This window comes from Lepisosteus oculatus, chromosome 11, assembly GCF_040954835.1.
Source record: "Lepisosteus oculatus isolate fLepOcu1 chromosome 11, fLepOcu1.hap2, whole genome shotgun sequence".
Lineage (NCBI taxonomy): Eukaryota > Metazoa > Chordata > Actinopteri > Semionotiformes > Lepisosteidae > Lepisosteus > Lepisosteus oculatus.
The window spans coordinates 3,435,447-3,461,245 of NC_090706.1; the positions used below are offsets into that span (position 1 = coordinate 3,435,447).

At 45.9% G+C, this 25,799-nt stretch overlaps 2 protein-coding genes across 5 annotated transcripts; one reads left to right on the plus strand and one right to left on the minus strand.

Moving 5' to 3' along the window:
- hdac1 (histone deacetylase 1) lies at positions 1 to 11,619 on the plus strand. 4 transcript variants are annotated; one of them, XM_015348802.2, is made up of 15 exons: positions 1 to 112; positions 2,161 to 2,273; positions 2,941 to 3,058; positions 3,590 to 3,664; positions 4,166 to 4,304; positions 4,565 to 4,706; positions 5,330 to 5,422; positions 5,929 to 6,037; positions 6,844 to 6,984; positions 7,324 to 7,432; positions 7,874 to 8,004; positions 8,476 to 8,622; positions 9,028 to 9,076; positions 9,537 to 9,590; positions 9,736 to 11,619. In XM_015348802.2, exons 1-14 carry the CDS (start codon positions 64 to 66, stop codon positions 9,547 to 9,549), a joined length of 1,428 nt encoding a protein of 475 aa, XP_015204288.1. In that variant the 5' UTR covers positions 1 to 63; the 3' UTR covers positions 9,550 to 9,590; positions 9,736 to 11,619. The 4 variants fall into 4 exon arrangements, with proteins under 4 accessions (XP_015204288.1, XP_069051551.1, XP_006631299.1 ...); XM_069195450.1 differs by having other exon boundaries at positions 11,457 to 11,619; XM_006631236.3 differs by lacking the exon at positions 9,537 to 9,590.
- Positions 11,620 to 20,041: 8,422 nt separating this feature from the next.
- Positions 20,042 to 23,483, minus strand: LOC102690333 (MARCKS-related protein 1-B). Its single transcript, XM_006631359.3, has 2 exons — positions 22,884 to 23,483; positions 20,042 to 21,523 (listed from the first exon to the last, which is right to left on the minus strand). Exons 1-2 carry the CDS (start codon positions 22,965 to 22,967, stop codon positions 20,906 to 20,908), a joined length of 702 nt encoding a protein of 233 aa, XP_006631422.2. The 5' UTR covers positions 22,968 to 23,483; the 3' UTR covers positions 20,042 to 20,905.
- Between the last annotated feature and the right edge of the window lie 2,316 nt (positions 23,484 to 25,799).

The following is a 25,799-nucleotide window of genomic DNA, read 5'->3' on the forward strand; positions in this document are numbered from 1 at the left end:
CCCGGTTGTGGCTAGGGCTGCGTAGCGCCCGGTAGACAGGCCGTGGCTGTGTCTGGAGGTAAAATGGCGCTGACTCAAGGAACAAAGAAAAAAGTTTGTTATTATTATGACGGTAAGGGTAAAGTTTAAGTTGTATTTTCCTAAAACCCGGCCGGCGTAACGTGCACGCACGGAGATATTCGCCGGGAGGGCTGCGTTTATCGTCTCTTTTAAAGCCTTTTTTTGGGGGGAGGAGGAGGGGGGGGTGAGTCCGCCGGCCAAGCGCTCATAGAGCCATGCAGCATCTCGTACCCCCTCCTTCCCGCAGTAAGAGGGCTGCCGGGCAACGTAGTTAAAATCATGGCCAGGATAAGTTGAAGCGGGGTCTAAATTTGAATTATCGATGCACAGTGGTCTCCGGCGGCTTTTCCAGCGTTTGCATGCTGGTTTTCTTCCCCCCCAGTCCCGCGTCATACTGGCCATCATAATAATCCCGAAGTCGCCCGTCTCCCCCCGGCGACCGGGTTACCTGAGTCGGTAAAAAGACGGGCTGCTGCGTCCCTTTTATTTATTTATTTTTACCGCCCCGGAGGGGTCGACATGCCGCACACCCGGGGAGTGAAAAAAGAGGCTTAATTATTGATGCTGTGCGGGGTTTTTTTTGTTTTGTTTTTTGTTTTTTCCCCGGCGGTGGATGCAGCCGCTGTGAATCGATTTGCAGCGGGGCGGCGGGATGCGTCAAGGCGGGGGAGCGAGGTCTTCCTCTCCCTTGTGCTCGTTTGACACCAGCCCCCCCCCCCCCCTCTAGACAGGGCTGAAGTGGCCCCTCCATCAGGCATCTCCCCGCCGGAGAGGGGCTCCTGCGTGGGCTCGCTGTGTGGGGGCGCCTTGCCCCCTCGGCCCTGTCGCCCGGTGTGGCTTGACACGCACGGACCGCCATGGGTGGACTCGCTCCTCCGAGCCTGTAATAGTCATGCCAGGGCAGCTGGCCTTGCAACCACCGAGCAACAGCAAGTTGCTTAAATCGTTCCTTTAGTTTCTCCAAAGATGCACCTTTTTTTTTATCTCGGGAGGTTGGTTCGTTTTTATGGCAATAATACAGAACATGCACAATGAGAGGGGCAGTAAAGTCTGTAGGAGCAGAGGGGTGAAGATCAGAGCCAGTTCAGAAAAAGGCTCTTCTGAAGAAGCAGGTTTTTAGCAGTTTGCTGAGGGGTGTAAGAGAACAAAAAAACGATCAGTAAAATCTTCAGGCAGCAGTCTGGTTAGGATCCATCGCATTAATAAACACGCAAAGATTGTGGTATGTACCTTGTGTTGCTTATAACTATTCCTGATACTAACCCAGCACCTTTTTGGAGGGTGCACCTATCTTTTTAAGAGCAGTGTTTTGCCTTTCTTTGAGCACAGATGATAAGTGTACACAGAGGTGGTAGTTTGATGTCCTCTGAGGGTTTAGCTTGTGTCATATGTACGATCGTGGTGCTGACTGTAAAACTTGTGGCGCTTGGTTAATTCTGAACGTTGCCATAAAATGTAGGTTTTGGTCCAGTGGAGTTCATCGTGGATACATTATAAACGAAGGCCGATCTGCCCATCTAGTCCTTTCTCTGGTTGGTAGCTAATTGATCCAATGTCCTTATTCAGCTGTTTCTTGAAAGAAACCAGGGTTTCGGCATCAGCAGTATGACTTGGTAGCTTGTTGTGCACTCCCACAACTCTTGATGTAAAGTAAGACAGCCTCCTATCTGAGTTTGCTATGCACTTCCGCGTGTGACCTCTGGGTGGTGTTTCACTGCTCATTTTGAAGATGTCCTTTAGGATGATGGTGTCAGTGCCTTTGAGTATATTCAGCCTTTGATTCGAGTACAGTAGTGTTCTCTGTTCAAGACAGGTTTTTTTTATCGTCATGTATTCATTTGTGGTAGTGCTCTAAGCTCGTAAAACTTTATTTGTGGTTTTAATTACTGTTCTCAGTGTATGGTCTGTAACGTTTTCTGGTCCTCCAACATACCAGTGTTCATCTCCTAGATCGTTTCAAAGTAGATACATTTGTTTGACTGGCACATTGTTGAGGAATCTGGATTTTGAAGATGAATGCTTTTGTTTATGTTGCTGTTGGTTTCGCGAATGCCAAAGCAATTCTAATGCAGCTCCTTCCCATCTTCCCTGCCCTCGTAGGGGATGTTGGGAACTATTACTACGGTCAGGGTCACCCCATGAAGCCACACCGAATCCGGATGACCCACAACTTGCTCCTGAACTATGGGCTGTACAGGAAGATGGAAATTTATGTAAGTACGAGAGTGTTTCTCTCTCTCTCTTTTACTCTCAGGATAATGTTGCTGCATGCATTAGTAACTTATAAACCCTGTCCCGTCCCTGTTCCAGTTGTGCCAGTTGTGTGTTTATTTAGGGTTTCTGTTTGTGCTCCGGTAATGAGATAGGAATAAATAATATGGTGAAGTATTAAAATATTTGCCAAACAGACCTCAAACTACAGGGTTTTCGAGGGAGCAAATTGTAGTGGCTGTCCATGATGCCTTGTTAAAAGAGTAAATAATCTGGTACTGTTGTCATGTTCAAGCATTCATAGTGTTCCCATGATGCCTCTTTAGGTTTAGTTATTTGTTATGTTCAATATTCATCATGTGTATCTTTTTCACTCACTGATGACCATCAATGTTCCTCAGTTGCGAGAGTTTCATAAAGTTTCAGACTTGGTATTTAATCTTATGTATGTTTTTTTTTTATTTCTTAATGGACTAAATGTAACACAAAGAGTACCTCCTTTTATTTGGCAGGAAAGCACGTTTCCCATCTGGGACACCGAAGGAAGTAAGGGAAGGCTGTTGACATGGATGGGCTGCAAGGGTCCTGGTCCCAGGACGACCCTGTCGGGATTTTGGGAAGTGCGGCTTCTTTCCGTGTGTTCACGTTCCCGTTCCCCTGTCTCCTTAGCGTCCGCACAAGGCGAACGCCGAGGAGATGACCAAGTACCACAGCGACGACTACATCAAGTTCCTGAGGTCGATCCGCCCGGACAACATGTCGGAGTACAGCAAGCAGATGCAGAGATGTGAGTAGAGGCCAGCGGAGCCCTGCGCAGCCCATCGACGGGCGTTGAGGAGGAGGAGGGATGAGACGGAGGTAACGTGAGGGTTGTTGGCCGTGGACGTTGATAGACGGTGGCCAGTTGCCGCGGTGCACGTGGGGGCGAGGTCGCCCGTGTAGGGAGTCTTCCCCAGATGTGAGGTTGGGAAGTGTGTGCCCCGCTCCCAGCCCCGACGTGTGGCTTGACGCCCTTTTCCGGCGCTCCTCGGTGTCCCAGTAAAGGTGGTTTCGGTGCAGAGTGGGTGTCAGTGCATGCACTTGGAAAAACTTTGCATTAAAACGCCTCTCCAACAGAGAGGCTAACAAGACTTTCTGTCTCCCTGCAGCAAGGTCCTGTTCCTCCCGATATGGCTGAAAACTCAAAGAGTAGAGAACTATGAAGCACGCTCCGTGGTCTTAATGATCTCATTGTCATGTCTGGAAAGTGAAAGATTTCAGTTGCAAGTTGCCCTTGATTTCCATCTAAAGATCATACTTCTTTCTTGTTGCGTTGCAGTTAACGTTGGAGAAGACTGTCCTGTGTTTGATGGGCTTTTCGAGTTCTGCCAGCTGTCCACAGGAGGTTCAGTGGGTCGGTTTCAAGTTTCGTTGGCATTTATTTTTAAAAGACTAATCTGAAAGTTAATGTTTTAATGAAGTGATTATTTTTTTTGTAGTCTGTATGATTATCCCGTTTAACTGTAGTAGTTCTGTGAAGTAAATTGGAGTTGATGGGAACAAAGCGGTACGAGTTGTTCAAGTGTGAATGTGCTATAACCACACCTACACTTGCTTTGAACAGTTGTGGTTATCGTTGTCTTGTTTTAGTCACGTTAGCCAGGGGAGATTAACTTCCTCTCTCCCAAGTCAAGCAGCTCAAGATGAATAAATGTAACGCTCTTAAGTGAGAACAACGGGGTTAGTGTGATCAAAAAGAATGATGTCCTGTTAACTAAAATTCCTGCCGTGTTGTGATACTGTTAACATTTGGAGCTCAGGAATAGGGAAGAGGCGTGCAAAACAGCTGTTTATAACTTTGTATGTAGTCCTTTCTGGGGGTTAGCACTAAGAAGTAACTGTTTTCTCTCTGTAGCTGGGGCAGTGAAACTAAACAAGCAGCAGACTGATATAGCCATCAACTGGGCTGGCGGGCTTCACCACGCCAAGAAATCAGAGGCTTCTGGGTTTTGCTACGTGAACGATATTGTCCTAGCCATCCTGGAGCTGTTGAAGTAAGCTGAGGTGTCCCTTTTTTTGTTTTGAGCTGAGCATGTTGTTTTTAAACTCCACTCAGAACAGTGACCATGGCTGTTCATTATTAAAGTTGTTTTTGATTCGTTGTGGTATTTTATAATACTTTTCATCTTTGGAATTACAATGGAAGGGAAAAAAATCAAGTTTACTTTCTGCGTTTTGTTATTTTGCATAATTTTGGAATCCCCTTTGTCCTGCCTAGGAGGTGATGCAGGTTTACCTGACTTGTCTGTTTTAGATACCACCAAAGAGTCCTCTACATCGACATTGATATACACCACGGAGATGGCGTGGAGGAAGCTTTCTACACCACAGACCGAGTCATGACTGTGTCCTTTCATAAATACGGAGAATACTTCCCTGGCACTGGAGATCTCCGAGTGAGTGACAAAAGGGTTTTTCACATCTTTGACAATGTACAGTGCGTTGTGGAGCACGTGGCTTTCCTGCCCTGCAGAATGTGCCCACAATACATTTAACTCTGCAAGTGGCTTTCCGATTAGGCGAAGTCAAGCTGGACTGCTTTCCCAAAATAGTTGTGCGGTAGAGAATTCAGTGCACGGGCACAAAAGTGTACTAATTGATCGGGGAATTCATCAATTGCTTATGTGTTGCAATTCATTGCTGGGAGTCCGGGGTGACGGACTAGAGAATATATCCATTGCCTTTCTTGTCCGTCCTTTATCTGCGTATGACAAAAATTGATATCGTAGTTGAAAGGTTTTACTGTTTTGTAAGGAGCATTAAAACTTTTAAACATGGGAGTAGAATCATGCCTTTCTTCTGTCTCGCCTGCTGGGTCAGTATTTCTTTGCGTTTCCACATGGTGTTGGAAGTGTAAGCAGCAGCAGTGCTCCTTCAAGACGGGTGCCGCAGTCAGCCCTCGCACAAGGCAGTTCAAAGGACAAAAGCTTCAGCCTGGTGTTGCTCTAGTTTATACGTATACAGGCTGTGTTTTTTTGTAAGTGCATTGATGGCAAAAATCCCCCTTGTTCTTGTGCAGGACATTGGAGCAGGCAAGGGCAAGTATTATGCTGTGAACTACCCACTCAGGGATGGAATAGATGATGAGTCTTATGAAGCCATATTTAAACCAGTAAGTTGCCTTTTCTTCCAATAAAACCTGTGAGGGTTACCTTTATGAAACGGATAGTAAGGCTTTAGTTGCATAACTTAGTTTAATTTATACCTAATTAATGAATGACCCATTTACAGTAAAATTCTGGAAAACGTTAAAGCATCTATACAAAACACATTTGTGTTCATAGACTCTTAACACGCATCCTGATCTGAACATAGGTAGCGATTTCGTTACTATTGAATATCTATGGTGATTTAATATGCCAGCGAACCTCAGTTTCTTATGAATTGATTATTTTTAGTACATGCTTGTTGTACAACACGTTGGATATTATTGAATATATGTTGAATGTAAGAAACAGCTGGATGAGATCCTTGGAGAGAGCAGTTAAGATAATTGCTACCAAAAGGATGCTGGATGGGTTGAATGGCCATCTCTCGTGTGTGACTGTTGTCGTATGCTTCATATACATTGCTCACTGCACCGGATCCTTGCTTACAATGCGTCTCTGCCTGTTTTAGATCATGGCCAAAGTGATGGAGATGTACCAGCCGAGCGCGGTTGTGCTTCAGTGTGGTGCGGACTCGTTATCTGGGGACAGGCTTGGGTGTTTCAACCTGACAATTAAAGGTACATGTGCCCCAGAAATGCGGCCAGACATCGCACAGGCTGAATGACGGGGACAGCTTTATACGTAGTATTCGTGTGCCCCAGTTCCTGGTGGATCTCGCATCTGTCTTTGGTTGTCGGATTTGTTTGGCGATGTCTAAAACTATACAAGGTTGCTTCTGCAAGTGCAGAAATGATCTAATGTTGGGTGTGGCTGCCCTGCAGCTCCCCTAAAGTGTACTCTCCATGATATAGTGTAAATGAAACCTCTTAAACAGTTCAGGTCTGGGAGAACTGATGACGTTTTATTTAATGCTGTGTAGTTTTTACCATAGCATTCGTACCACACTGAGCATGACATTTCAGTGATGTTAAAACTTAAAACAGTTTTAGTACCCTTGGAAAAAGTCTACATTTTGTGTTCTGAAATGGCACCTTAGGAGGCAGAGTTCCAAAAGTTCCTCCTTTGAAGTCCCTGTAGTAGTTTTTTTTGTTCATGTTTTGCATTTTTATGCAATGATAAGCTTACATGCGTGGTCAGTTCCTTTGAAGTCAATTTCCATTGATTCTGTTTTATACTCTTGTGCCGAGGCCGGTCACGCCGTGCTAAGCTCCTAGGTTATTGAGCAAAGAACTCGTAAAAACCGGGTCTTCTTGTTGCGACGCTGCCTCATGTCCAGTGGGAGAGACGAAGGCAGGTTGTGCTCGTCGCCCTGCGCCTCGTCTTCCCTTTTGCTTCGCACGCTGTCGGCCTGTTTCTCTGCTCACGGCTGCGTGGGTTTTTCCGGGTCCCGCGATTCAAGCCCGGTTTGATCTCTGTGTTTCAGGCCACGCCAAGTGTGTGGAGTACATGAAGAGCTTCAACCTCCCCCTGCTGATGCTGGGGGGCGGAGGCTACACCATCCGCAACGTGGCACGCTGCTGGACGTACGAGACCGCCGTGGCGCTGGACAGCACCATTCCCAACGGTCAGTCCTGCCGCGGGGCAGCTGGAGGCCTTGGCGTTTTTCGAGCAGGGCGGTGCTTCACCGGCACACCTGGGATTGGTATCTTTTGGAACATGCTAAATCAGAAATTAGAAGTTACCCTTTTATCTTGAAAATCAGATTTTGTCAGACTTTGGTTTGGAAATCTGTGCTGCTTGTTACCAAGTGTTTTTGCAAGATTGCAAGACGTATTACTCCTCTTCACTTTCTTCTCATTTGCTTGAGGGAAAAAACTTCACTCAGTTGTATAGCAAGCAATAACTTTTAAGACTCCTTTTCAAATTCCTTACATTTGTCTTCTGATCTTTCCTTGCTTTGTAGAGCTACCCTATAACGATTACTTTGAATACTTTGGACCTGATTTCAAGCTCCACATCAGCCCCTCAAACATGACTAACCAGAACACAAATGATTACCTGGAGAAAATAAAGTAAGTGATTTGTTTTTCTTCTGGTTTTTAACCAGTTTCTGTACACATGCATAGTTTCGAGCTCTGAAAGTGTGTCTGCTGCAAGTAAATACTAAAAACACATTTATCCAAAGCATCCTAGATTTGCAACCATTGTTGCAGCTAGGCATTTTACTTCACTCAGCCTGCTGTAGTAACTTTCTGAAGTGTACAACAACAGTGTCTCACCTGTGATTTGAACCTACAATCTTTTGCTGAGAGGCCCAGAGCCCGAAACACTATACCACTATACTGCCCGTGGTTGGAAATAAGCACTAAAATGTTGTTGCATGAGAACCGTTCTGTGCCTGGGTGGACAGGTGCCTGTCTCGGCTGCTTCATGTGCTCATCCAGGTTGTGTGGCGTGCGGGTGTCTTGGCGCGGGCTGGGCGGGCGAGCTCACAGGGTGCGATTTCCCCGCAGGCAGCGCCTGTTCGAGAACCTGCGCATGCTGCCCCACGCGCCAGGGGTGCAGATGCAGGCCATCCCCGAGGACGCCGTGCAGGAGGACAGTGGGGACGAGGAGGAGGAGGACCCCGACAAGCGCATCTCCAGTGAGTGGGTCCCTGGGGGTGGGGGGCGCGGGCAGAGGGTGGTAGACTGACAGATCTGGGCCTTTTAAGGTTTGAGAGGCTTGAATAAAACAATCGGTGTATACAATTAAGTATTATATAAGATAAAGTAGTCTAATGCAGCTAAGGGTACATCTTCGCTTGAAATGCGTGCCCACTGTAGATACATGAACTGTTAGCCATGTGGTAAGAGAATCGGTGACCGTTCTCTTTTGTTTTCTGAATCTTTTTTTTAAAATATCGCCCATTTGAATGTAGGTAGGGATTTTGTTTTGCGTCCTGTGTAAAGTGTGGATCGGGCTGTTGCCGGTCCTGGTTGAGGAATGGCGGCGCCGGAGGCCCGGGCCCTGTGTCTTGACACGGGATGAGCGTCCGGTCCCTGTGTGGCAGTGTGTGGTACGGTCAGTTGACGCGCGGAAACCCTCAGTCTGACGGCCCGCTTGTTTGCTGCAGTCCGGGCTCACGACAAGAGGATAGCCTGTGATGAGGAGTTCTCGGACTCCGAGGATGAAGGCCAGGGTGGCAGAAAGAACGCTGCCAGTTTCAAGAAGGCAAAGAGAGTGAAAACGGAGGAGGAGAAGGATGGAGAGGAGAAGAAGGGTGGGTGACAAGATGAAACCAGTTTTCTGAGCTTAATCACTGGTATGAGGTTATTTTGTAGATGTGAGAAATTCTCTAAAGTGATAAATTCATGTGTATCCCGTTTCTAAACATCCCTTTTAATGACCATGTTTGCCCCCTTATTCATTTTTTAACTTGTCTCAATTATTTATGAAGGGTTTGATTTAAGGTGTGTAAGTTAAGAACCAGGCTACACAAGTGGAAACTAAAGGAAAGTGCATTTTAAAGCAGAGAACAGCAAGCACTTTTTTTTATAGTGTTACTTGATGATTTTACCTTCAACCTGCTACCCTGATTGGCTGAATAGTTAGAAACGAGAGGAGCCATTCTTGTGTTCTAAAGTGAAAGAAGGCTTGAAGGCTCATATGGCATGTTTTATTTCAGATGTAAAAGAGGAGGAGAAAGCCGCAGAAGAAAAAATGGAAACAAAGGGGTAGGTGTTTTTAAGATCTGCTACGACACTAGAAACACATGGGTTCCAACAAATGAAAACTGGTCCAACTATTAGATAAAAATCAATTTAATCTTGTTTGGATCGCTGCTCCAGCATGATTAGAGTATCTTGTTTAAAGATCACTTGGTTAGCTATATGTCATCAGAGCGTATATCATATAACAGGATTATATGGCCAACAGTAGGAAGAAAGCATGGTTTGTGCATCCGGCATTCAATCCCTCTGTTTCCAAGAAATTCTCACAGCAGGTATGGTGATTCTGGGGTTCTTCCAAGCGTGGCTCACCTTGCAGCAGAATCAGTCTGCTTTAGCTTTTCCTTTCTAGGCTAGCCATTTCAACTGTGAGTTAAGTGCTTCCGATTTGTTATCTACACAATAACGTATTAGATATTAGCACATTACGTCTAGTGGATAGCTAAAGCTTTGTTCTATTAAACAGGTCTGTGGTGTAGTTTACTTCCAAATGTGGAAGGAACAAAAGGATTCTGTTTGGGTAGGTGTTTTCTGCTATTCTTGATTAAGACTGCTCCCAGCAATCTGTGATCTAAATGCTCTGGTATGGAATTGTAAAAGGTTAAGTGGGAGACCAGTGCTGGTAAAACTGGGCACTGCTAAAAAAGATTTTCTTCACTCCACAGGGCAAAGGAGGAGCTGAAGATGGCATGAGACAGCTGCTAGCCTGGGTCTTTTCAGCATTGCATGAAATTCCAGTAGAGAGAGAGCCCTTTAGAAATCCACATTGAAATGATACCGAGACTATGTAAATTATTTTCTAAATGCATTTTAATAATTGAGTTCTAATAAGGACTAAAAAAAAGTGGAGTTATTTTTTTTTAATGCCACTGATTTGGGATTTTTTTGTTCCTGTTCAAGCAAAACTATTTAAAATGTTTAAGATCACAATTCTCTTCTGAAAACTCCCTTTAATGAAGCAGGCTGAAATGATACAGACCAGGGGTGTAACAACATTTATAAAGTTAGTAGAAACCTTAAACCTTAACTTTTTTTTTTCCTTATACATTTTAGGTCTTTGTTCAGCTTCAGTAAGTTATTAAAATCATGGCATTTCTGAAGGACGTGTGGCTTCTACAGTTTCATTAATGTACACCATGTTGCCACTTAGTTTAGTAACTGTTGTGTTCTGCAGAGGTTTAACATCAGTATTCGAAGAATTTGTGGGGCCTTAGGTTTGTCGTTTTTAAAGATCTGTCAGTCTGGATTTCATTTAATTCCCCGAACACATAACAAAAACCGGACAGCTGAACTGACTTCAGTTTTCTATAATGTGAATTGTAACCGATTCAGCACCATTTTGGAATAATTCAGGTTCCACCTGCGGCAGTAACAATAGGAAGAAACTAGCGATGTGGCGGCTACTTTGGGTTTTTAGCCATGCGTATCTCCTGTTCTCTTGATAACCAAATAACCATGTGGTGAGAGCAGCAAGGTAGTCCTTCATCTTGTTAAAAGCAGTTCTGCGTGGATCCACCCCCACGATGGTAACCATCCGCCGCCGCGGTGTGGCCGGTGTCATGGCAGGTTAGGAAATGAAAGGTACTGTTAAAAATGACTTTGGGCGGGCTGGGTGCTCTCCCCCTCGGTGACAGGGATGATGTCCCACTATTCCTGATTCAGTCTGCTAAACCTGTGGTCCGCTTGCTTGTCTCCAGGACCCGGGTCTGCCTCCCGGGCCTCCCCAGGAGTGCTGCGGTTGCAATTCAGAAAGGAAATTGAGACCTAACATTACTTTGAACAGCCAGAGTGCATAAAGACCAGCTTGTGCAGCCGCCTGCCGCTCAGAGTGAAACGCTCGAGGCTGAACGTGTTCAGTGTAGACGGTGTCCTCGTCGGAGCTGCAGAGTGAGAATGCAGGTCCTTGGAATCAGTGTTGCAGAAGAAGCTGGCTTGTTTGTTTTGCAGCTCTCAAAGTCTTTTTGTTATTATTATTATTATTATTATTATTATTATTATTATTATTATTATTATTCAAAGGGGCCTGGTCGTGTAGCAGTTTTAAATTGTATGCGATCGATGATTTTGAGGTGCGTGAAGAAGAGTCCAAAGTTTTGAAGGAAGGGGGGAACCCTTGTTAGGTTGATCTGTAAGTAAAGCAACTTCGAAAAAGACTTTTTCCATCTGGGTTAGCTTTGAATCTTGGATATCTGTCGGAGGGATGGATTTTAATCCTGCCTCCGCGATCGTTCCTTCGGGGATGGTTTTAAGTTCCCGCTGCAGAACGTCAGTCTGGTCAACCAGAAGTGAAGGTGTTATTCTTGGTGATGAAATTTCCATGTGTTAGACCGAAGCTGTGCTGTATGTTGTGCTCTCTTACAACTGTACTGTCTCACATTTCTTCCAGGAGCTCTGAGAGCGGGTGTGATGTCGTATGAGAGTTTTTTTTTTCCTTCCTCTTGAAATACTTATTTTACTTTTTGGAAATATTTGTATTGAAATGGAAAAGAATTTCTACCTGGCAATGTTTTTTGTTCTGTATTTTAAATAAAGTATGTGGTTTACCTATTGCACTGTGTTGGGCCTCACATCTTTGCACTGCAGAAGACGACGTTGCAGAGAAGGGCGGGACAAGGATGTCTGAGTGTGAATATAAAAATGTTGGAGCCTTCATTAACACTTGCATGTTTGTTTTGGGTAGGTATTGTGGTTTTTTCCAACCTTATATCGGTGAAGAGGAATGCAGTTCCAGTGCTGTATGTAACCACTAGAGGTCGCACTTTCAACATTTTTAAAAGCAGGAAAGAAAGGGCAGACGGGACACTGCTACCCTCAGCCTGGAGAGAGTCTTGGGAGTCTTATAAAGCTGCCTATAATAGCAGGGAGCAGCGATTAGAAAAACATGTTAACGCCCCTTAATTAAGCAACTGCTGGAACCAATTAAGTGATTCAGAGCCAATGGCAGTCCAGGACTGGAACTGGAATTCCCTGCTCTAACTGAGTCATAAAATAGATCAAGAACTACTCCTATAAAAGACATCTCAGGTCCTAGGGTTGTTAAGGAACTAGACTCGGAACCCCTGAATTAAAAACTTTTAGAGACCGAGATAGAATGTGCCAATATTGGTCTGTTAAGTTTTCAGTCCAGCTGAGTTTAAATGAAACCCCCAATAGCAAAAGTAATCATAACAGACGTCAGTTACAAGCTGACCTACCAAATAGCAGGTCATAAAATGCTTGCAATATGTTATATACCTATAGCAGTTCGGGATCCTATAGACATTCAACCTTTTCTAATTAGCAATCGTCGTGTTTTTAATAAGGGATCCGTGAGTTAACGGTTGAGGAACTGGGGGCCAGTCTGAGCCCGCGTACGAATCCCCCATTCCCACCTGCAGTGCGTCAGTGAAGCAGGCGGGGGGTTATTTCTGGAGGTAAGAAATCCCTCGTTTCGTCCTGCGTTGCTGGTTCACTGAGGGTGTGTTTGCGTGCGTTGGGATCGAGTCTCCCTCGACAGGCCTGTGCGCTTCGCTGGGTTTGTACGCCTTCCTCGTACTTCAGGTTGAAGGTGTGAATAAAACTGGTGCGGGCATAAACACCCTGAAGGACACAAATATGACTTTTTTTATAGACAAAATTTCAGATGTATTTCAGAGAGGGTGCAATGTAATCACCATAATAGTCATCAAGAACCTATTATAATAATACTTCAGAGCTGGGTTGACCTAAAGCATAATCAGTAACAAGTAGGAGTCTGTATTTTCATGATCATATGCATATAGCTGATGCACTGAAGAAGTGGACTCTCTTAGTAGTGCCCTGTGGTGACCACTTCCATTAGTTTGTGCAATTAGTGTACAAACCATTACATATATCCATGGTTGGATTTTTTTTGTCATTGTGTGTGTGTTGAGGAAATTATTATAACCGACATATAACTGAGTTCTATAAAGTTCCCTACAGTATGTAAATACCGGCACATTGTATTCGTGAAACCCTGACGCTGCAATTTTAACATATGACCTCAAGAGGGCAATAGTGCTCCTTCTCAGAAAACGTTTGGTCGATTTAAGTGCCTTTTGCGAATATGATTTTGAGAGCAATTTCGGTGGGAGGTGGGTGTCTGGAACAATTTGCTATTTTAATAGATAAAAAAATGAACTTGCTAGGTTAAGGGAGGTGGGGAGAGTTTACCACACACTCTCTGTCTGTTTATTCCCTTGCTTGATCCAGGAAGAAGTTGCTTCACCTGAATATTTGCATTTTTATTGCAGTCACAAGTTTGGGTGATTGTTTCACTGACAAAACACAGAGGTTAAGCTGGGAATAAACAATTCAAATGAATCTTCTCATTAAGCCATAAGTAATGAAGGGTTTGGTTGTAAAACTGAGAGTTGGGCTGGAGCACACACCAGTGAGTTCCCAGGAGCAGGACTGGGAGCCAGCGCTCGAGTGAATGAGAAAGAAGGAAAAGTTACAAACAGGCCGAATTGCTTCCTCTCATCTGGCCTGTTCGGTAGGAAGTAGTAATTGCCAATGTCTTCCAGCTGTTTCCCGAAAGAGGCCTGGGTGTCGGCTCCTACCCCATGCCTGGATAGCTTGTTCCACACCTCCACCACCCTTTGGGTAAAGTAGTGCATAGTGCATCTTGTGCTCAGTTTTAAATGCACTTCCACATCTTGCAAAATCATTTTGATGTTGTAAAAGCTTGGTAATACATGTACTCAAGTTTGACTGGATTTGAGTACATTTTGCAATTTAAGTACATATTTGCAAATGAGGAGCCTTCGTCGGGTGTGGCTCCACAGCTGAAATGTTGTTTCTTTTCTTTTTTTGGCATGAAATAAACCTTTACTTGTTCTTTGACGCAGCTACAGTACCTACTTGATATATTTGCAGACTTAAAGTAACCATAGTGAACTTTTGTGGTGATTTGTCCTGAATTTCATGAAACTTGAATTAAGCCTCACTCTCTCAGAGCCCACTGGTCCACCATTTACCTGTGATGTCATGCAGTGATCGTGTCAAGCTGCAGTAACAGATATTAAGATAGTCAAACACTGCGGCACACCTGTTAGTTCTGTGGCTACATGCTGGCGTTACTGCAGTCTGTGTTGTGTTATGTACTATAAAGACGGTATATCATTTTGACAGAGATTATTTGGTCTTTAAATATATATAGGTATAAATCCAATCCTGACTAAAAGAGCTGGTTACTTTCTTAACTGGACCAGTTTAACAGCTTCTCCCAACTCTTCAGGTGCTGCTCCTGTTTTAAAGAGACATAGAAAACCTGCAGATACACCAGCCTTCCAGGAACAGGACCGGACCACCTGGCATGAACCTTTTCCTGTTAATATGTTCACTGTTTCTTGGGGGAAAAAAAATATTTTGTCAACAGCTGCAATTCTACAGAAAGCATTGCTGAGCTAATAAGAGAGAGGTTCCAGGTTCCTAGTTTGTGATGTAAAACACAGAAGGCAGCCCTGTGGAGGGAAACTAAAACAGCCGATCTGAGCCTCAGGAATTTCAAGCCGTCGAAAAGACTGAATTTGCGTTTCGTTCTCTTTAGATAAAACACGCAGGACAACAGACAGAACGGCAAAGCAGCTGAACTGCAAAAGTACTAAATATTGCCCGTGTTTGATCAGTATTTTCTGTACCCAATTACAGAGATGAGATTAGAAAGTGCATCTACACAGCTCTGAAATCACACAGATGTGCAAAGCAAACAACTGGCCCGGGGCACAGTGTTCAGAGTTCTGGGCTGTGAAAATTGGAAATCATTTATATCTTTGCTGTGTGGTGTGCTTCAGACAGGCTGAGATAAGAGGTATATATCTTGAACAGGTAGTTACTGACAGCTTCTGTAGAAAAAGATGAGTAGGATTATGGGAAAATGATTTCAGGCTGCAGGTCCATTAAGGAATTGCTCTTCAGTATGTTTTATGTATTTATTTATACATTTTATTATTATTATGGAAACAAACAACGCATACCTGACCCACACCAGATCATTCTGAATTGCTCAGTTTACATAATACGCTAAAAATAAATGTAACCTGTCTCATGATTACAATGTAATCAGGACATTTGATAAAATATTGATAAAATGTATATCATAATAATATAAAATAGAAAAATATATGTACGTTTTGACACTGTTCTTTGACTTAATAAAGCAGTTCTGCTTTCACTGTAAACTTACACCCATGGACATCTCTTTGCTGTACTCTTCTATAATAATAATAATAATAATAATATTGGATTATACAATTTTAATAGCATTTGGGATACAATAGGAAAGCAAAGCAATTAAATGAAAATCCTCCTAAAGAAGAAGGTTTTGAATTTTGATTTGAAAGTGTTTAGGCAAGGCAACTCTGTGATCCGGGGATAGAATTGGTGGACAAACAGGAAAAGAGAATTAGATGAATGATGCTTGCGAGGTGGAAAGTAAGACAGGCAGGTAGGTAATGAGGTGCCGAACCACGCAGAGCCTTATAGGAGAGCACAAGGACTTTGAAGTCGACATGAAACCTGACAGGAAGCCAGTGCAAGGACTTCAGGACAGGAGTGATGTGATCACTTGCACTAGACCTGGTCAGGATTCTGGCTGCTGAATTCTTGATGCAGAGAGGTTTGTTTAGGGTGGATTTAGATACCCCAGAGAGTAGGTCACTACAGTAATCAATATGAGAGTACACAAAAGTGTTGACCAGCTTTTCAGCAACAGTTAGCAGCAACATAGGACGTAGTCTGGCAATATTTCTGAAGTGGAAGAATGATGTTTTTACATTATTGGACATTCATTTTAGAGTTAAATTAAACTACAGCGCCATCCACAGATAGCTGTAGGGTTACTGCACCGACTTTACAAACTTGAGAAGCATGGACAGTTTCAACTAATTTGTCTCAGGTCGCTCCTTTAAATAAATAAATTAGTAATTATAGTGCATTCTTGAGCCTTTTCACTTCTAATCTTAATGCATTTTAAAAGGCCCACCTCCCACCTCTATGATGGGTGCGGTGCAGAGGTCACGTGACTCTTGGGGGACACAGTACAGGTCAGGTGACTTCTGGTACAGGAAACAAGTCACATGACCCATGGGCCAGTGAGCAGTAGAAGTCACAGGACCTCCGAGAAGCAATGGAGTTCCACCAACATTAGTCCTGAAGAAGTCTGATCTTTTATAAGGTGTTCTCAGCTATTGATACAAAATTATTAATTTTACAATAACTATTCAGCTCTTTGAAATAAGAAAATTCTTTCCTATCCTTTTATTCCCTTGGCTTTTTAAGACTCAACGTGCTTTATTATGCATTCCAAGAAATGCTCTGTGGAGATGTGCTTTGAATCTCAAGTTAGAATTGCTTTCAGAATCACTCTTAGTTTAGGACAAGTGTTCCAGAGCTGAAAAATGTTCCAGTATCACGCTGTACAAATAAAATAGGCTGATGCACATATTAGTCTTGCTCTCATCTGAAATTGGTATAGCTTCTAAATTATGTCAAGAAATTACACAAGTGGCGATTCCTAATTAGCTTCCCAAAAAAATCAGATGAACATGACAAACACGCTGCTTCTAAGAAAACGCATGGGACAGATTTGGACACTGACAGTTTTAAACCTTCTGATGATACAAAATTAACATGAGTGAACAGTAACGTTGCACCTGTTATCACAACACTGAACAGGCAATCTGGTGTCACCACTCCACCAGCCTCTCTCTGCAAAAAGAATCACATCCTATGCAAGTAATGCATCGTGAGAGGGGAAGAAAGGTTACAAACGAGACGAGGGCAAAAGGACCATCTGGCCTGGTTAGTGGTTAGTAGCTAATTGAGCCATCAATCCTAAGTCTACAGCCCTTTCTTCATGGAAACCAGGGTATCAGCCTCAGGCACCTGGCCGAGTGGCTTGTGTCACAGCAGGCACCCTGCCTGCTGAGCCCCAACGCCCCTTACCAACAATGACCACTTATGTGATAATGGAGTTACTGTGGAAAAAGTCATTTATTTTAATTTTAACCTTCATGTAAGAAGCCTACATTCTCCAGCCACCCCTCTCTACGCAAGAGAAAAGCAAGTTTCATGTTCGACAGAAATGGTTGAAACAGCTCTCTGGCACTCTCAATAATAATAATAATCATCATCATCATCAAGCACAATTCCAGCAGTCAAAACAGCATCTGAGTGAAATGTTTCACATGTTAAGACTGGCGTGGCACTGATCTTTTTCTCCACTCTTTCCTGAATTATTAGCTCAACGTTTAGCTCCCATTTTGTGTTTAAAATCCTATTCTTTTACAGATGATGCACCTCACACCAGTTCCAACAAAGGATGTACTCTTGACGCTGTTCAGGCCGCCTCAGACTGGGAGCGCGTGTCCTCTTGAACAGTCTTCAAGCCTGTCTAAAATCTGAACACCACACCCAGCACGCCTGGGCACAGACTGTGCGCTACAGCGGTGCTCGCTGCAGACGGCGCAGCGTGGCGGGGCGGCGAGCAGGAAGTGTGCGCTTCCCTTTCGCACTTCTGCAGGGTGCAGCGGCACACGGCCGCGGCCGCCGGCGCTCGCAGGCAGCCCGCCGACATCCGGGAGCGTCTTCTCGAGCAGCCCGGGACCCCGTGCTCGGGCCTGGCTACCTGCCAGTCAGATCAGCCCGACGAGCCCAACCTCACACGCTAGCTGCGGTAGAGTCACCAGGGCAGAACACCAGCCTGCTGCCGACGGCTCTGAGAAAGATGCCCTAGCGTTTGAAGTGAACTTTTCAACTTTCCTTCCATCACATAGCACATTTCCCCCTTCGGTACAAAGTCATTCAGAACTATGAATGAAACCAAGTGGATTGTCTGCTGAAACGGGCTTGAGCAGCTTCACACAGCTCAAGCTAGGATATCTTCACACCCATCAGCACCCATACTCTGCTGTCCGGCAGGCCAGGACCCCCGCGGACAGCCCTGCGGTTTAACTGACCATTACAAAACCATAACACTAGATTTTCTTCAAAAGAAAGAGCAGTATTCTTCAGCTGAAAGCCCGTTGAGACTAATTTGGCAAGAGCAAAGGCACTGAACACCCCGTGTAAACTTACACATCCAGTCTAGCCAGCTCTGATGGAAAACAATCGACTTTGCATCAGATGATTACATGAAAAGGTCCCAATTCTCAAACGACCGGCAGAATGAAGTGAGCCTGGAAGAGCCCGCTCCTGCATCGGGCACAGATTAACATCAAGCTGGAGACAAAATCGGCCCGTCCCCCTGCTTTACATAGCAGAGGTAATCATGCAGCCTCCTTCAGCCCAGGAGAGGCTCTTTTAAGGCGTCGGGCAAGGTAACCCAATGGTTCACTTGCAAATTTTAGCCACCTTTTGCACTTCGATTTTGCCTCGGCCTTCAGTGAGCAAACTCCCTCCCCATGAGACCTCTGTGGTTTGGCAACAGAAGATGCCACTGATGGGAGTAAAGCCTGCTTCCTAGAGGAAAAACAAAGGTGAGGGAAGTTCTAGAGACATCTCTGCAGGTATGTAGGGGGGGGTTACAATTGTTCTAATTACAAGAGTGCACTCTGCTTGCCCCACAACCCCCTTTCTCACACTGCCACACCCCCAGTTCCCAGCCGGGCCCTAGAGCAGACCTTCCAAGGCCCATGTCTGCTGATCTCTGGACCTACGGCAGCAGAGCCCCTCGCTACCATCCCCGAAACTGAACACAATACGATTAGGAATTCCAGCCATGAAATGCAACACCTTCAACTCTTAACCTTGAAGCCATCCTTAGCTCCTGTGGAGCCAAGATCGCGGTAAACCATTGGTTTTCTTGCCAAGCACCAGGAATAGGAAATTAGGAAGCCCAAAACTGAAGGGTCATCAACGGGGTACCAGGGCTCAGTGTGGCCAATGACAGCACAGTCAACAGTGTTAATGCACCGCCCCCTCAGTGTTCTGAACTGCAAAAACATTTCACCAATTTTAGCTCATTTGCACTCTTACCTGAATCTGAACTACGGCCATCTCCATGCAGCTGAAGTCCACAGTCATTTACACGGTTGCGAACTCCCTGAACTTTCTGGGATTACTTAATTCAACGAACAGCACAGACTACACAGGATGTGAATCAGAAGAGACAAGAAGTCTGAAAATAAAGCTTTTATAAAAACCTCAAACCCTTTTTTTTATGAAATGGGCATTTCATAATGAAACATTAAGACTAGATGAAAAAGTCAATAAAAAAAAAACCATGATATATGAGTTTTGAGACTGCAGTAAGTCTGTATCCTGTAAGCAGAGGAAATGGAAGGAAAAAAACCCCTCCTGATATTTTAAGCAGACAAATATATGCAACTTCACCACACTGCAATAAGAGACTTATACCCGAGGAATCACTGGCCCAGGCAGGTAAAAACCCCAAACTGACCATGTTAGGAACTTTGGGGAGGGAATATAAACCTTCTTCTCCGTTTCACCTTCTTTAGCACAACGTGTTGCACAGGAAATCCTGTACTACTTTCGTAGCTTTGCAGATCAAGAGACGGCAAAGTCAATGCCAGCCGTGTGCATGGCCAGAAGCGAACCAGACCTTGAACTCTGCACCTTCTGCACAGGTCAAACCGCAGGAGAGAGGTTTAATTCACAGCATCAGCAGCGATATCCCTGAAGACCCCCCGCCACAGGGCCAGTGGTTTTGCAAGCGGTCCGGGCCAGACAGAATTGAAACTTGCTGAGCTAGGTGGGATTCTACTAAACGGGACAGGACTAAATGGCCTCACTTAACTCCACAAACATGCAGCACTCACAATGGAAACGAACAAGCTAGCAAACAGCACAAAAAACCATGCGCCGCCTTCAAAATCTCTGCATTGTGCAGCGGTAGAATAGAGGTGCCACAACAGCAGCCAGATTAGCCCCTACACAGAGCTCTGGGCCGCAATGGTAATCACACAGGAGCACAAAAGATTAAGCTCAATTAGACGGTACACAACAGGCCTCCATGGATCCAACATTTATTTACCCTCGTTAAAAGTTACAATAAAACCATGAACATCCTTAAAACGTTAGCAAAATAAAGAACCAAAAATTGGCTAAAAACGTATTTACAGAGACGAAAAAGCAGATATAAAGGCTCACATTATACATACAACCCCCAGCCCCCACTAAATTTGAAATGTGAACACAGCAGACCGAAAGCTTGTGGTTTTTAGCCAAAAAATTAAAATACAATGTAAACAAAACAAAAGGACTATAAGCTTCTCATTAAAATGTTTTGTTTCTCTATACATCACAAAATACTTTATATTGGGGTGGGGTAAAACAGGAATGTTGAACTCTTAAAAGTTGATAAAGGCTCTGAAAAGGGTTTCCTGTTGTATGAACAGTCATTTCAGCTGGAGAAGTCCTTTCAAGCTTCACTGATGTTGTGGAGATCGCGATCTCGAGAGATGAAGAAAAAAAAATAGAGGGCTGCCACACCATTAAAAAATCATCTTCTGGCAAAGGAATCAAATTGGAAGGAGGTGCAAAGTCGGATGAGTTTTACAATCCCCACCTGTTTACAATACATCCAGCTTCAGGTCCGGAAACCTGGGCATTGCTTGAGGTTTTTTTTTTTCCTGCAGAACTGGCAATGGGAGTCGTTTCGTTTTATGGAGAAGCGACCTGGGCTGTGAGCATCGGTAGTTAATGGGATGGTGGTTTTTTTTATCAGGTTGTTATTGTTGTTGTTGTTGGTGTTTTTTTTTTTTAAAGAACGTGGCACAAGTCTTTTTTTTTATATATATATAATTTTCCGAGAGAGAAAGAGATTGAAAGAGGAAAAAAAAAAAAACAGTTCACAAAGTTCCGAAATCGAGATCACTCCTCCTTCTGTTCAGAAGGCGTCGAGCTGGGCTCTTCCTTCTCTGCGGCCGCTGTGGTCGCCTCTGCGGCCGCCGCCTCCGGCTCGGTCTCCTCCGCGGCCGCGGCCGTCTCCTCCTCGGCTTTCCCCGCGGGCTCCTCGCTGGCTTTTCCTCCCTGCTCCTCGGCGGCGTCGGACGCGGCGGCGGCCTCCTCCTTCGCCTCGGCCGGCGTCGTGCTCTCCTTGGACTCGCTGGCCGTGGCTTCGGCGGCGGCGTCTCCGCCCTCGGCAGCGCCGTCAGCCTTGTCCTCGGCCGAGGGGGAGGCGGCGGCGGTTGCGGTCGCGGCCGCCTCGTCCTTCGCGCCTTCCCCGCTGCCCTTCTTGGTCTTCTTCATCGACAGGCCCTTGAACTTGAAGGAGTTCTTCAGGGAGAACTTCTTTTTCTTCTTCTTTGGCGTCTCCTTGGCCGCCTCCCCCTCGGGCTTGGCCGCCTCGCCCTCGGCGGCGGGCGCCGGCTCGATGGCGTCCCCGGCGCCCGTCTCCTTCACCGCCTCGGCGGACCCGTTGCCGTTGGCCGCCGCGTCGCCCTCCGCCTTGGCGGACACGTCCCCATTGGTCTTCACATGGCCATTTTCCTGAGAGGCAGGGGGGGGGAAAGGCAGAATACCGTCTCAAAACCGTATACTACACGGACCACGCATGCACAGATTAACAAACTTGTTTTTTTTTTCTCCCCCGGACAGAAGTCTTTCACCCAGGGACGGCAGTGTCAACACTATCCGTCTCGTAGAAAAGACGTGCATTGTAGGTAGGATGCAGCAACCCGACACGGATTTCACCTTTTCGAAGGGCGCGCCTAGCCGGCCGAGGCGCAGCTCACGGCCCTCGCCGCTGGGGGGCGCTACAGCACCGCGTAAAAGACCGAGCCGTGCGACAAAGCCAAGCGGTGCAACAAAAGAATTAAAAATGCTCACCAAAGCGCCAAGGCAATGCACCAGCGTGTCTCTCAACCCGGGTTGAGGAGACCCCCAAAAAGGTTTATTCCACCCTGGAGCGGCTGGGAGCTTTAAGCCGCCGAGCTTTGCATTAGGGTCCGCAAACTAAGACCAAGATTGGCGCCTTTCAGCACCGCCCCCCCATTTCTGTAGAGAACCAGTCTCCCAATTAAGCAGCAGTTGCAGGCAAAAACTAAGACCATTTGGGTCACAAAACACCCCCAAATCACTCGACGGACGCCGAGACGCGATAAAGCACCCCAGCGGTCACGTTGGGCGCAACGCAGGAAGAGGGGGGGGGGGCAGACAAAAGCATCTCTCCCGTCGCCCACGGTATCGATCGGCGGTGGCAGCTGCACGCCCGTCGCCGTGCAAAACCCAGCGCGCCGCGTTTGCAGCCTCCGTGCACGCCAACCCCCTCTGCACGGTGGCGGAGCGAGCCGCCAGCGCGCACACCCTGGGGGGGGGCGGCGGCTGAGCACCCCGCTTTGTCCAGGCTACCCATCTAACCGGGCTTCCAGCGCCGGCTTGATGATGGCACCCCACCAGGCAGCCCCCCAAAACCCCTCGTCCAAACACAGCAATGCATGTGGACGCGGGGCACCCGTGTACCCCGATTTTAAAGGAGAGTGGAGTGGAGGGGGGGTGGGGGTCAGGCTTTGGCCCCGACACACGGGGAATTGAGGAACAATAGAGAACTGAACACCCTGGTCACAGAGCCGGGCTTTCGTGTCGCCCCGCTCAGAAATCCTACACTTATCTTTTACATATATAAAAATTAATCATCACGACACTCAGCGCTCAGGAGAGCCCCCACCTCCGCGCTGCTGATTAAATTGCTACCCTCTCCCAAAAAAAAAAAACAACAAAAGTTCCAACCAACCTAAAATGCAACCAGGTCGGTCCCTCACTTTTTCAACCCCAAGTTTATTTAATTTGTACGTTTTGCGTTCACGTTTTAAAACGCCCAAAGGGTGGCACAGAAGGAGACGGCGCTCACCTGCCCGTTGGTCTTGGCAGCCGCAGGGTCGGCGGCAGCCTGCTTGGACTCAACGACGACTCCCTTGGACAGCTGGGAACCCATCCTTCAGATCTTCAAACGGTGCGGTCTTCCTCGGGTTTTTTTTGTTTGGTTTTTTTTAAATAAAAAATAAAAGCAAAAAAAAAAACCAAAAACAAAATCACTTAAAAAAAAACACGAATTAAAAATTCCAATCCGGGACCAAAGGAAGCGAGCAAGAAAAAAAAAACGAGTTTTCTTTAAAAAAAAAATCCTTTTGCGATCTTTATTGGCGAGGTAAGAAATGTAGTTAAAAGTTCCGCTATAAAACACGCACACCCGTGCACCTTACTCCCCAGCAAGTTCGCCGAAAACTACAGATGGGCTCGCCAGCCCAGCCTCACAAATAACGTGCTAACCCCTCCTACAAGGCGTGAGCCTGCCGAAGGACTACCAATCTCGTAGTTTCGGGGGGAAGGGGGCTTTTTTTTTTCCGCCAAAGGGGATTTTATTACAGCAATCGGTTTGGTCATCGTGAGACGAGATGGCTTGGAAGTTGCACTGGTAGTGGTGGTGGTGGTGGTGGGGACAAGTTTCATCCCCTCCTCCTCCTCTCTTTGAGCCCAGGGATCGGCGAGGCTGGGTTTGAAGCGAAGGCGGGGGGGGTCGTTTTTGTATTTAAATATATTTGTTTTCATAAAAAAAATAAATAAAGAGAAGGTGTCTCGTTTGCTGTTGCTCTCGGGTCTTGAGCGATACGCGCCCGTGGAAAACGCGTTCGCTCGTTCAACCTGTTTTATTTTTCTCCTTTTTTACGTTTTCATTTTCCTTACGCGTTCGCCGTAACGAAAGGAAGGAGTGGCTCTCTCTCCTCTCTCACTCTTTTTTTTTACACTATTTGTTTTCGATGTAATCGGAGTTTAAACGCTGCGGCTAGCGAGGTTTTCGATAACCGATAAGGCTGCACGATGACCCGCTGGGTTTGCACCGGGGCGGAGGGGCTTGCCGGCAGGGGTACCCTTCTCTGTTGTCGTTTTTTGCTCTTGCTACCCCGCAAGTCGTCTTAAAAACTCACCGAAAGGTACTTAAAACATTATTTATGTCTCCCCCCACCACCACCGTGCTTCTAACTTCAGCGGCGTCTCCTCCTTCCCCGCGCGGACTCGCTGGAGCACGTCACGTCACGCACGCGTGGGGGGGGGTCTTTAATTCCAGCTGCGCTTCCCTTAATCAACTTTGACAATAACAGAAAAGAAAAGCCGTGATTGCGCTCCCATAATCTGGTTAAAGAGTCCGTCCGAGAGGATGCAAGCCCTGTCGCGGTCACTAGCCGATACCCCCTGCCCCCCCCCCCTTGTAAACTAAAGTAATTTGGATAAAATAAAAAATCCCCAGATCTGCCAAGATATCAGCTGGTAGTTTTGACCTTAGTCCACAAATCGAAGAATGAGTTCGATTGGCTATGTTTTCCGCTGGTGGGATGTGTGAGGTTTGGGGGTGTGTCTTTTCAGCAGCGGTTTACTTGTGTGCCTTTCGCTGTGGCGAGCCATGAGTGTGGCGTGGCCCTTCTGTGGACACACATTGGTGGTGGTGGAGGGGAGTCCCCATTACCTGTAAAGCGCTTTGAGTGGAGTGTCCAGAAAAGTGCTATATAAGTGTAAGCAATTGTTTTACACCGTATCACCTTGGCCGTAGCCCCGCCAGGATCCTTGTTCTGTATTGTAAAGCGCTCACTATAAGTGTTATACACCAGCATTTCGGGGGGGCTGGGAGACTCTTGCCAGCTGTGTGTCTCAACACATCTTCCAATATTAAGGACAAACGGGGAGTTCAAGGCCCCCAATTCTGAAAGGCCTGGGTCTGTGAAAGGTGGGAAAAAACTAGATTTCAGACCTCCACCCCCAGTTCAGCTCTGCCCTAAGAGCGTCATTTCCCTTCAGCTAAGCTGGGAGATCAGACATGTTTACAGACGACAGAGTCTCAGATTGTAATACGTGTATGTCTGGTCTGCTATATGGTTTCCACCTACCATTAAAACACACAGCTGTCACGTTCTTCAGATTCCACATCGTGGCCTGTCGAGCGAAATATGTAAAGGAAGAAGGAAAACAGTTATTTTTTTAAAAAAAACGTTGTCACAGCCCGCAGGAGGGAGACTCTAGAGCCGATTCAGCTGTTAATAACCCGCATCAGGACGACTCTCTCCGGGAATCCAGAAATCACAAGCTCGGAGAATTAAACAGTGAATCTTAAAGCCTTTGTAATTGAATCAATACCAAAAACCTTTGTAGACACTTTCATTATATCTGCTTCTCCAGTAAAAGTTTTACTTGTGTGTTCTGCTCTACCTAATGCGATGTATTTCTCATCTTACCCTTCACAAACCCACTCACACATTCTTATTCCGATGAATCGAAGACGGGCACATTGAAGTTTGTGAAGAAGAACTGCAGTACAGGCCCACACGATCAATACAACACAGCTGATTTTCCAGGATTTGCACTGGCGCGCCTGCGTTTCTGAACTTCAAATGCGAAAAGCTGCGAATGATTGTGGGGCTGCGAGCTCCTGTGAGGGTTTGATTGCTTTTCCTGGAATCTGATGGAGGTCCTGGTAGATCTCGTATAAAGATATTTCCAGGAATTTTCATTATTTGGTTGGGAACTGGGATCTCATGACCTAGCATTTCCCTTATCAAAGCTGTGAGGAGTCTACTTTTGGTTTCATGGGCTCTGTTGGAAAACCCCTGGGTCACAGCCCGAGTCCAGGGCTGTGCAAGCTCTCTTCACTCAGAAAAGGTTATATAACCTGGGGATTTCTACACATTAGAGAAACGAAAGGCAGGCAGGGAATGCACGATCATGCCTCTGTTATAAAAGGGCTGTCAAAAAGCAAACACAACAGTGTTAGAGAGTC

What these genes read in the sequence shown, in the direction of transcription:
- LOC102690333 (XM_006631359.3), bottom strand. Translation starts at nt 22,967, where the DNA reads ATGGGTTCCCAGCTGTCCAAGGGAGTCGTCGTTGAGTCCAAGCAGGCT. An exon ending in CTGCCAAGACCAACGGGCAG is followed by an intron (nt 21,524 to 22,883) that starts GTGAGCGCCGTC and finishes CCTGCCTCTCAG; the next exon opens with GAAAATGGCCATGTGAAGAC.
- hdac1 (XM_069195449.1), top strand. Translation starts at nt 64, where the DNA reads ATGGCGCTGACTCAAGGAACAAAGAAAAAAGTTTGTTATTATTATGAC. An exon ending in GCCATCCTGGAGCTGTTGAA is followed by an intron (nt 4,305 to 4,564) that starts GTAAGCTGAGGT and finishes TGTCTGTTTTAG; the next exon opens with ATACCACCAAAGAGTCCTCT. An exon ending in GGATGGAGAGGAGAAGAAGG is followed by an intron (nt 8,623 to 9,027) that starts GTGGGTGACAAG and finishes GTTTTATTTCAG; the next exon opens with ATGTAAAAGAGGAGGAGAAA.